General features: G+C 43.4%; 1 protein-coding gene across 1 annotated transcript in view; it reads left to right on the forward strand.

Moving 5' to 3' along the window:
* LOC111843825 (uncharacterized) overlaps positions 1–8,855 on the forward strand; it is a 90,301-nt gene extending 81,446 nt beyond the window's left edge. The window contains exons 4-9 of the mRNA XM_072702814.1: positions 6,584–6,706; positions 7,137–7,238; positions 7,368–7,463; positions 7,648–7,737; positions 8,037–8,092; positions 8,182–8,855. Of these exons, the coding sequence (XP_072558915.1) occupies positions 6,584–6,706; positions 7,137–7,238; positions 7,368–7,463; positions 7,648–7,737; positions 8,037–8,092; positions 8,182–8,292 (578 nt within the window). The 3' untranslated portion in view covers positions 8,293–8,855. The remainder of the gene's footprint in view (positions 1–6,583; positions 6,707–7,136; positions 7,239–7,367; positions 7,464–7,647; positions 7,738–8,036; positions 8,093–8,181) is intronic.
* Positions 8,856–12,419: the final 3,564 nt, after the last annotated feature.

The following is a 12,419-nucleotide window of genomic DNA, read 5'->3' on the forward strand; positions in this document are numbered from 1 at the left end:
CCAGTTATCAATCCAGGTCGCTACAGTTCCTAAAATACCTGTCGCTTTGAGTTTAAGTGAGAGCCTCTTGTGGGGAACAACATCAAAAGCCTTTTGGAAATCTAAGTAGATGACATCATAGGCCTTCTTATCATCAACTTCCTGAGTAGCTTCCTCAAAAAACTCCAACAGATTTGTTAAACAGGATCTACCTCTCCTAAATCCATGCTGGCTATCCCTCAAAATGTTATTTGAGTCCAGGTAATCTACCATTTTCTCTTTGATTATAGCCTCCATAACTTTACCAGTTATACAAGTTAGACTGATTGGCCTATAGTTTGACAAATTACTTCTATCCCCTTTTTTGAAAATGGGCGTTATGTTGGCATGCTTCCAATCAGAAGGTACCACACCTTCAGATAAGGATTTTTGAAACAGTAATGTTAAGGGTCGGCAAATAATATCCCTCATCTCTTTTAACACTATAGGTAAGATGCCATCAGGGCCCTGTGATTTATTTATTTTGAGCTTTGCTAGGCTTTGCAAAACATCAGCTTCAGTTATATATATATTAGTTATAGACGATGTTGGATTAGTAATAAGAACTGGTAAGTTACTAGTGTCCTCAACCGTGAATACCCGTGCAAAACTATCATTGAACTCATTTACTATGTCAATGTCGTTTTCATGTATCTCAACATTTTAAACTCTCAACAGTTCAAACAATTACAAGAAAAGAGAAACCTTAAAAACAAATGCCTAGTCTAAGTGTTTAATGGTCTTGCCACAGAATGGCCCAATAAAACCGTCCTCCTGACAATAGCAAAACAGCAAAATAAAAAATATAAAATATTTAAAAAAATCGAGGCGGCACCAAAAAATTGAGGCGGGCGGCCATGTAAAACAATTTATTAATTTTAAGTGGCCTTAGGAGAACTGACAGGGATCATATTTATACTTTTACATTTAGCTGTTTAATCTGCTGTTAGTTTTAAGTTCGTATTCACAGACTATAGCCTGCCCTGCTATAATGAATGTGCGTCAAAACGGTAAAAAAAAAAAACCCACTAGCATTAACGTTAACTGTTGTCGTTACTTTGATGGACTTTGATGGATTCACTAGCGAACTTGAAGTGACTTACACTTTTTTTGAAAAAAAGCTCCTTATGTCCAGCTTCTTTTTTTTGCTGCCGCCATCCTCACATGTGTCACCCAACACACCTTCTTACACGGGGGAAAAAATCCACTGCATTTGGCGCTGCTTGTATCTGAACGCAGCCACAGCCTCTTACATGATAGCAGGGAAATGCACAGCCAATCAAAATGTTCATATGTGTTTTGGGGGCGGGAGGACTCAAGGAGAGAACGTGATTTATCCCTTTCTGCGTGTCTAGGTTAATATTGACAGCACGATTGTTTTTTTTTTTTTTTTAAAGTGGATTAAATTATTGGTGGGGACATTTCAATGGTCGGAGGATATTGGTGGGGACACATCCCCTCCGTCCACCCTAAATCTACGCCCCTGTAAAGCTGTTCTTCACGTCCGCAACGGACACGGTGGGAGTGACGTCATGCAGATCTGCCGGAGCCCGCTCTGGAGGGTGAGAGTTAGCGAGCTCAAAGCGTGCATAGAATGCATTCAGTTCGTTTGAAAGTAATGGGCTGCCAAAAATGGGTGTGTGAGCTTGTGGTTTATCGTCCGTCAGCGTCTGAATCCTCCTCCACATCTGACGCGCGTCACGTGTGCACTTAAACTGGGAGTACACTTAACTGCTGTACTCCCGTTTCACGCTCCTGATGGCTTTCCGGAGATCGTATCTGCATTTTTTGTACAGGTCCGCATCTCCGGACTGGAAAGCACGCGTGCGCTCGCGGAGCTTTCGGCGGATGGTAGCGTTAACCCAGGGTTTCTGGTTGGGGAATGACCGTACAGTTTTAGTGGGAATACATTCCTCAACGCAGGTCTTAATGAAATCAGTGACCGCAGTGGTGTACTCGTCCAGGTCAGAGGATGAATCTCTGAACATGTTCCAGTCCACACAGTCAAAGCAGTCCTGAAGTTTCTCCTCTCCCTCCCGTGTCCAGCGCTGCACCATGCGTGTCACCGGCTCCTCGCGCTTTAGTATCTGCTTGTAAACAGGCAGTAACAGCACCGCGCTGTGATCGGAGGCGCCCAGGCGCGCGCGAGGCAGAGAGCGATATGCACCCCGATGTTCTGTGTAGCAGTGGTCGAGCGTGTTGTTTCCCCGAGTGGGGCCGGAGACATGTTGGTGGTATTTCGGGTACACACTCTTAAAATTCGCCTTGTTAGGAGGATGTTCGGCTGCGCATCCTCCTGGCTGGTGATCAGCTGGTAGAGTTCGCTCAGAGCCGAGAGCGCGCTGTGTGTTCCCTTGCGGTGGGATATATACCGCCGTCAGGAACACCGCTCCGAACTCTCTCGGCAAATAGAACGGCCGGCACTTTATCAGCAGGTACTCGAGGTCCGGAGTGCAGTTACGTGAAATAATTTCCACGTTCGTGCACCACGAGTTGTTGACAAGAAAGCACACGCCACCCCCTCGTTTCTTCCCCGACATCTCTGTCCGATCAGCCCGATGGATTGAGAACTCCTCCGGTTGGACTGCATGGTCTGGAATGCTCTCGGTCAGCCACGTCTCCGTGAAACAGAGGACACAGCAGTTCCTCAGCTCTCTATGGAATAGAAGTCTTCCTCTGAGGTCGTCCAATATGTTGTCCAAGGACTTGACGTTTGCCAGGAAAACGCTTGGCATCGGTGGTCGTAGTCCGCGGCGTTTCAGTCTGACTTGCACCCCAGCCCTACGGCCCCGTCTCCGCCCACGCGTCCTCCGGTTGCTTCCAGCTGGGTCGCATCGACCGATGTGCTCGCGGGTGAGTAGCGAAGTCACCTCAGGGTCTAAAACAGCAGTTTTTCCATATTCTTCGCCAAAATTTAGGAGTGTTTGTCTATCGTACTGGATTAGACTACTTCCTGGCTGTGAACTAGACATTACAAACAAGACAATATACGCAAAACAGACAAATCTGCGAGGAGCGGCATTCAACACGTCACCACTCTACAGCGCCGAGAATACCAAGATGAAGTATAATCAGTGTGTGTGTCTATTTATGTGTATATACAGTGGTACCTCAGAACTCGAATTTAATCCGTTCAGAACTCCGGATCTAATCCTAAAAAGTTTGAGTTGTGATCGAATTTTCCCCATAAGAAATAATGGAAGACCAATTAATTGGTTCCCGGCCCCAAAAAATTACACCTAAATATGTTTTTTTAGCATTTAAACACAAAATGAACCGGATAAAATAAGAAGAGCATATACTGTACTAAACGCATCTAAGCACATTTATCAAAACAGTAATTTGTAAAGTCAGAAAATAAATGTATCCAAACAATGTGTCCTGCCCCGATTGTCCGCTCCTTCCGTGTGCCACGCCCCCTCATTAACCCCGTGTGGAATCCCCGTGTGATCAGCTGTTTCTGGTTGTTTTCATTAACCCTCTGTATTTCGTCCGTGTTTCAGTTTATTTCCCCAGTCCGGTCATTGTATTGTCCATCTGCATTTTGTCTGCCTTACCTGTAATTAAACCCCGTATTCCCCAATACCCTGACGTCCTTTGTCTCCGTTCCGTCCCCGCTCGGCACAACAATATTATTATAATTAGACATTTTAATGGTTTATTATTAATATTAAAATAATGAATAAGAAATCTTTATTTTTAAATGTATTTTATTATATAACAATAATTACTGTTACTGTCTATCATTGTCTAAATGTATTTTTCTGTCTAAATATATGTATTCAGCTATAGTGTAAACATGCTATCACAGCGAATGCGAGGCTGAGACTAAAGCATTACCCTTTGTTTCCGCTGAGAGATGTGCCGCGTGACTCATTTCCCCGTGTGTACAAGTCATCTTAGGTCGGCGTTCGTGCACGGATTGACTTCTGAGATTCAGATCGAGCTCTAGGTAATTTTTTTTCGAACTGGTTGGTTCGACTTTTAAGAAATTCCAGTTCTAATGAGTTCGAGAACTGAGGTACCACTGTATTGTACACACACACACACACCATCGCTGACCGCAGGCAGATAATCGCAAAAAGTGGACTTAAAACAACAGCTATATACAGGCCCGTATGCACACAGCTGACCATATCCACCTAATAAGGAACACATAACCCCCTGGTGCGGGTGATATGTGCTGCCCTCTGCTGGCCTGTTTGGGTAGATATTCGCAAAAAAAATGTTCTGACTGCGGAAGTTTTTTATTCCTTAAGACTTATTAAATATTTCATACTTATTTGAAATATAACATTTCATACTTGTTTAAAATAGCGCATTAACCAAAATTGCTAAAGTGTTTTATTTCTTTCATGGTCTAAATACAGTTATTTTATCCATCCATCCATCTTCTGTAAATGCTGGTCCTATTCAGGGTCGCAGGAGGTCCGGAGTCTATCCCGGAGGCTATGGGCGCAAGGCAGGGAACAACCCAGGATGGGGCACCAACCTATCACAGCGCGCACACACACACACACTTTACGGCGGTACCAGCTACGCAGGGGGGGGATTCGTCCAGTTGAAAATCATACTGTAATAACACAATAACAGCTTTATAATCGACACTTTGTTTCATACATTAATTTCTTCCTAAACAACTATAGTTATGACAGACCAAAATTATTCCAATCTGAGGTATTTGTTGTATGACCCAAATCACCCCCCCGGATATACAGTAGTGATTTTTGTGACTAAACCGTTTGCTGTTTCAGTGAGTTTTCATGTTTCTCTCCCAGGTGCCGGTGGGGAATCCCCTGCTTTATACGTCACAGAGGGAGATAATGTCACTCTGCCGTGTAAAAATTTACTTTATCCTGGCTGCTCCTCAACTACGTGGAACTCTGATGACTGGGCTAACAGAGCTACTGTGGAACTGGTCGCTCATGGGAAGATCAGAGACCCACAGAAACACAGGAGACTAAGTTTACTGACTGACTGCTCTCTACACATTAATAATGTCAGCGCTGACGACGCTGGACAGTACACATGTCAGCAGTTTATTAATGGACAGAAACACGGAAATGATTCTCGTACTTTCCTGTCTGTTCTTACCGGTGAGTGTTTCCCTTATGAAATATTATTGCGCTTGAAATTTATTATAAACACGACCAGTTGTTTAACATTTTTACATATTTATACATGAAGCTTTTCATGCGGTAATTAAGCTTTTATGTCTGCATGTTCTCTAAAGATCCGTAGTTATGGATAATGGCCGGATGGATGTATAGTCCGTCAGCATCACGGCCGTAATCTCAGATTAAACAGCGATGCTTACAGCTGTAGTGCATCTGTACATTTTATCCGCTGTCATTTTAAGACCTAGAAAGAAAGAGGAGATAAAGAAAGTGACATGAGGTGGAATGTTTGCTTTCTGTGTTCTTACAGTGAGAAAGTCGCAGTCTGGCGGCACCGTGACGCTGCAGTGTCTCCTGTACACCTATGAAGGTCCTGGACGGTGTCCCCCATCTCTCACACTGCGGTGGGTTAGTGACACAGATCCCAGCTCCCAGACACACACAGACCCCTGTAGCTCCACTCTGTGGATTAACCATCCGGGGACAGAGAAGGACCAGACGGAATGGCGATGTCAGCTGCTGGATAACGGGAAGGTGAAGCTCACATCCAGCCCTGGTAGGAACTCTCCTTCTCATATCTGACAGCTGGTCTGTCTCTGTAATGTCAGGCACTAGACAGAGTATTAAAGAGCAAACTGAATATAAACCTACCGCTGTTGGTAAATACAGGGAGTCTGCAGGTTATGAACGAGATCTGCTCCCTAAATCTGTCTTTAAGTCGAATTTGTACTTAAGTCGGAATAATAATAATACATTACATAATAACAATAATAATTATATGGTAATAAACGCAACTACACTGTACTGTACTTTACCGAGAGCCGCACAATAGTTTCACAAGCGTCACAAACTTAATTATGAACCATTGTGTTTAAACTGAAAGTTTTATATAATGGACTTTATTGCAGCCCGTTCATAAGTAGAAGTTGTCTGTAGTCAGTTGTTCTTAACCCGGGACTGTCTGTAATATAAAACGTAAGCACACACTCTTTCAGAAAAGCATTTGTGTTTGGTAGATGAAATTCTTTATGAGTAGTTATTCAGAAAAATTGCCAAATGTTAAATCAATTAAAAAAAATGTAGGGTTATACCAGAAAGTTCAGGCTATTAGTATTTCTTACAAAGATCTTTTTATGTTTCACATAAGAACTTCAGAATTGTTTCATGCTTTGAGCATCTTCATAAACAGCACTTTATTGAAAACAGCCAATTTTCTAGAAATTCCCCCTGCTGATAATGAGAAGGACAAAGCAAACTGTAATCCAGTAGCACAGTGTATTACTGCAGCTGCGTATTCAGGATGTTTAACTTTAAAAAGATCAGGTCCCCTTAGCAGGGATGAAAGTGTGTTTCCACATCCAGATTCACTTTTTAATAAAGTGCTGTTACTGAGAAGCTCATCATGGAAAGATCTTAAGTAACTTCCAGCTTCATTACTGTTTATCCAGAACAGGGTCGTGGTAAAACTACAGAGAAAACACCCACAGCCACAGAAACTACACTGAAGACACCAACTCACCCTGATTCCCTTACAAATCCCATAAACACAGGGACAGTCAGTACTACAGCAGGTAGGGTGTCTCATTTCTGGTTTGTGATTTTTTAAAGATCTATTTTTAAATTTAAATTTAAAATCCTTTAAAAAAGAAATAATTCAGCAGTTAAAGAAATGTAATAAATGTTAAATATCCATCCATACATTTTCCAACCTGTTTATCCTCCTGGGTTGCGGGGAAATGTTAAATATTTGGATATTAAATATTATTTAAATCTTACAAAAATAAATGTGTGAATATTAAAAAATAAGTATAATAAAGCAAACTATGATTCAGTAGCACAGTGTATTACTGCAGCTGCTTATTCAGGATGTTTAATTTTAAAAAGATCAGGGATGAAAGTGTGTTTCCACATCCAGATTCACTTTTTAATGAAGTTCTGTTACTGAGAAGCTCATCATGGAAAGATCTTAAGTAACTTCCAGCTTCATTACTGTTTATCCAGAACAGGGTCGTGGTAAAACTACAGGAATCAAACACAGACCTACAGAGAAAACATCCACAGCCATTTCTGTGACTGTTCATCTTTCTCCTACAAAACCTCAATGTGAGACCCTTTTACCAAAATAACATGAGTGTTTAGTCCTTAACAGTGTCTGATTCAAGTTAACATTCTCCAGCTGGTTAGTGGTAGAAACTGAGCAAAAAATTCTGTGTGTTTGTACTCAACTGACAGACAGTCTTGAAGACAACAGTGATCATAAGGGAACTACACTGAAGACACAAACTCATACTGGTTCCCATATTAACCATACAAATCACACAACTGCAGGTACAGTGATATTTCTGGTTCCTGTTTTTTACCTTAATTTTTAAGCATAATAACAGTATAATCCCATAATGTATGAGCAGAAATGCATAAAATCACTGTTACCTTCTGTTAGCTGAACCTGTCTGTCACTGTGGTCGCCATAGTAACACATCCTTGTCTCCCGCACTGTTCTATACTCTCTCAGGACTCCTGCCAGGTATCTTGGCTGCAGCTGCTGTGTTTGGAGCTGTGTGTCTGGCTGCTGTCGTCATGGTGACGTACAGGAGGAGGGCAGGTGAGTCACAGAGCTGCTGGACACTCTGACTCTGTCATAACCGGCCTCTCAGCTGCCATAATGGACCATTAATATTTTATTTAAATTACCTTTATTTTAAACAGCTTACAGGAGCATAGATATGAGAGATGATGGACCATCAGACATATTAGACTAGGATGTTTACTATGTGTGATTTGTAAGTGTCCTCTTCTCCCAGTAAGAAGTTGTTACTGAGGGTTTAATGACGTTCATTTCCTTCATATTTAGTCTTAAACATTGAGCTGGAGTATGAATGCATATTTGTGTTTTGCTTAAAGATGGTTCTTCACCTCCCCGTGTGTCAGAGAATCACATGGCATCCAATCCGAAGACGGTGAGCACAGACATCCATTCAGTATATGAGATCCTTATTGATTCAATTATTCCTGACACTGCATTTTATTCTTTGCTGTGTGTAAGCAGACAGAGGACGAAGTCACCTATTCCATGGTCAATCATCCGGCACCGAAAAAGAGAGAGAGAGCAAATTCTGACAACTTTACAGAATATGCCACCGTCAGAATTGGGTCCTAATCCTCACAGTATCAGAACCTTTACCTGAAATATGTACAAATATATGCACTGTTAAAAGCCGCTATTATCACCGGTGCACTGGTGTCTTTCTGACACACTGTATGGCTCTTGCTACAGTGCTAACTTGCTCTTGCCACTGGGCATTAACTGGAAGCTCAGCCCAGCTGCACTTTTGCCCAGTTGGCTCCTTTACAGCTGTATGCTTGTGCAGTGCCGGTCAGTCCTACAGGCGACATAGGCGACCGCCTAGGGGGGCAACTTCTGAAGGGGCGTCAGCTTCCCCTGCAGTTTCACTTTGCCTCAGATGGGGGGCGCCGGCGTTGATGCTCGCCTAGGGCGCCACACAGGCCGGGACCGGTACTGCGCTTGTGATTTACTCTCTCCCTCGCTTGTGCGTCACTTTGGACAAAAGCGTCTGCTGAATAAATGAATAAATGAACATGAATGTGAGTTTTAATTAAAAACCTTCTAATTGGCTCTGGTCCGTCTCCAACAGCCCACAATATACCATGGAGAAAAGGGTTTGCATTAAATGAAATATTTTATTATATGTGAATTTCTGAAAAGGCATGAATCATGAACATTTGTTTCTGTCGTTATGCTTCTCCTGTATTTGTAGTTAAAAATAAAATGTCATGAATATTCTATTTTGAATGATCTGTTTTATTTCCTCATCAATCTGAAAGCGACCATGAGAATTAATGCACAGGACTGGATACAGTAGCACAGCCTTCTGTCACACTGCTGTGTTTCAGTCTCCTGTGAGGCTCTCTCTGTTTGTGGCGCCCCCTTCAGGTGGCTGGCAGATAGACGCCAGCAGGAAGGGACCCGGACTTTATGGGGAACGAGAGCAGAGACGTGTCTAATAAAACCGGAATGAAAGACAGACAAACGTGTGTTAAGGACAGAGTGGGACAAACAGAATGACACCAAGCGGACCGGTGCCAGCCAGGGAAGGGCGGGGGCCGAGGGGGGAGGTCAGAGGTCAGGGTCTGCACGGGGTCAGAGGTCAGGGTCTGGGTGGGTCGCCTGCAGTGAGGGAGCAGAGAACTCACTCTGACATGAGGACAGAGACTTGAGGGAGGGGCTTCGTCAGCTGACCCCCCCAGCTCCTGCACATCCACACCCCTCCCCCAGACCCCCCCTGCTAGATACACCCCAGGGCTGGCGCCACCTGCTGGCCACACACAACAAGCCCTTTCTGGCACAGAAAGACTGCAACCCAGCCGGTGATAGAAAAGGAGCCAAACCAGGGAGCTCATGTATATAAATGTCTGTACATTCATGCAGAAGAATATATGTACGTACAAAAACTGAAATGTTAAGTAAAAGTCAGATTTTAACAACCTTGTAAGCCAAGGCACACATCTCAGGATTATAAATCTTACTTATTGCTGTATTCAGTGCTAAACACATACAGGCCAGTAGGGGGAGACAGATGGCAGAGGGACGAAAGAGAGTGAGGAGTGAGCAGAGTATGGAGAAGTGTATTACACATTGTTCAGAGTGTCATTAAAATAAGTTTAAGCTTAACTATGTTTTCTATGGATCTGCTGAACGAGGCTTTTGACAATGATGCATTTGCAGTTACACGGGTTTGATGTTTTAAAGCATTAGACTCTATGTCGACATCTACTGGTCAATAAAACATCCTACACCCACTCCTGGTGTTTTTCTAAGTGAATGTGTCACTGACACGTGTCATATATAAGCTTCCTATTAAACAAAGCAGCCGACGACAGTCACAACTGTGTTAAAATATACTTGTATGCATGACATTCTGTGTATGAGGGTCATTCTGACTTGCTTCTACTGGTAATGCAAGCCCATTAACCTATAATTAGAATATGCACTGAAGGCCAAGAAAACTTGCCATTTGAATTTGTATCAGCAAATACTTAAAAGCCAATGACTGGATCATTATTACAGCTCAGCAACGTTACACAGCAATAGAGTGAAGTCAGCTGAGTACCTGAATCTACTGAATGGCCGGGTTACACCTCCATCCACCATCAATGGATGTTTCCTTCCCTAATGACATGGGCGTGTTCCAGGATGAGGAGGCCAAGGTCCATGGGGCTCGAACTGGGAAAGAGTGACTCAGGAGCCTTTGGAGTCATTTTCACATGTGATTTGGCCATTAACCCCATTGACAGTCTTTGGGATGAGCTGAAGACGACGTTATGGAGGTGGACTTTATGGACTTGCCTTCAGTACAAGATCTCAGCGAGAAATTAATGCAATTATGGATGAAAATAAATGCTGAGATTTTGCATAAGTTAGTGGAAACAATGCCATGATGAATGTGCACCACAAAATATGAAAGTATGTGATTTTTTGCCAAGCAATGTATATATACATTTATATTTATTGTTCACTTATGCACATTATCATTACAGTGAGCTGTACCATCTGGCTTGCATTGTTTTTGAGAACTGTATGACGTTTCAGAGAAGTTTGGAAGCGTCTTTCCCAGTGACCACATGACAATGTCATGTGACGCGAGGCACTGAGGCACAGCCTCAAAACACTGTTGCTTTGAAAACTCGATACGGTGTATCGAGCAGCGCATCCCTAATGTTTCCCTGATTCCTTCAAGCCACAATTTAAACTGGTGATGAGGAACCAACTACTGTCTGATGGTGGTCACTCATTCTTTTAATGGTCACTTTCTGCTGGGCACAGGGGAGCCGACTATGCAGTTTGATACCAGGATTAAACTTAGAAACTTAGGAATCATTTGCTTGTTGTTGCCACACCGGAGGACGACTGGCAGGACACTCGCAAACGTGCTGCTTCTCCACTGCCTCGAGTCAGAGACCCTTTTACACTTTTCTGGTTCATGGTGAGTCGATGCAGGACACCATTACGGTGCTGCGTGCACATGTCACTCCTAAGAGAAATGTGCTGGCAGTGCGACATGCTTTTAGAAAATGTGTTCAAGCTCCTACTGAGTCTTACAGCATATCGCTGACCTTAGAGACGTAGCAGCCACTTGTGATTTTACAGCTAATTTAGATGGAATATCAGTTTATGGAAAATGTGGCTGGCAGCCAGATTGGCGAGTTCCTGCTTACAGAGACTGATGTGACCCTCAGTCAGGCTGTTAGACTTGGGCCTCAGACTAAAGCTGATAGGTAGCAGGTGAGATGTATCTCCAGCCAGCTCTCCTTACATGTATGGGCTGTAAATGCCAGGCCGATTCCTGCAGGACGCCACCATCGCAAACCGCTCACTAAACCACCGCCGTGTCGCTGTCTGCACAGCCTCCTCCCCGCCCTGCATCCCTGTGAGCCTGTTATCACTGTGGGTCTGATTAGCACCTTGCTAATGGGAAAAACTGCCCTGCAGCTTCTGCTATATGCAAGTCTTGTCAGAAAACTGGACATTTTGCTAGAGTGTGTCATTCCTCACAAATACAGTCTGTAATGGAGATGAAATTGATTAATGTGCAAATCCTTTATGTACAAGAGCAAACAGCAACTAACATAACCCATTGGCTTGTTAACACTGATACATCGACTGCACTGCCAGTGGAATTGACTGGGGACTCCGAACTCTCAGTTTCCAATTTGCCAAAATCACTTTATAATCTTTATTTCGCTGGTGAATCCTTACAACCTTCTGCTGTAAAACTGGCCACAGACTCTGAGGCTCCAAGTGCAGCTCTTGGATTGTTACCGGTCACTGTCTCTAAGGACGACATTACATGCTGCGGTAAGTTATGTTGTTGAGTCAGGCTCTGTTTGCTTGGACCGGATTTAATAAAGGGACTCAATCTTTGCTGTAACAGCACTGCTATCATTCCAGTTACCATGACAACTTCCAAACCTGTCAGTCACCTGCCTGCTGCTCCGCCAACCCGGGTGTCTCTGGGTTCAGCCAAAGGATTTTTAAAAATAGTTGAAATAGCAGACAGTGTCCCACCTGTACGCCACTTGCCGCTCTCTGTTCAGAATGCTGTGATTAAGGAACTATATTGTCTTCTTAAGCAGGTATCACTGGGAAGACTGATGCTTCACCATGGGTTTGACTCATCGTCATTGTGCAGGAGAAGTCTGGGGGAATCTGTATGTGTCTGGATTTGCATGAGCCTAACAAAGCAGATGTAACAGACAGCTACCCTA

The sequence above is a fragment of the Paramormyrops kingsleyae genome, chromosome 19 (assembly GCF_048594095.1).
Source record: "Paramormyrops kingsleyae isolate MSU_618 chromosome 19, PKINGS_0.4, whole genome shotgun sequence".
NCBI lineage: Eukaryota > Metazoa > Chordata > Actinopteri > Osteoglossiformes > Mormyridae > Paramormyrops > Paramormyrops kingsleyae.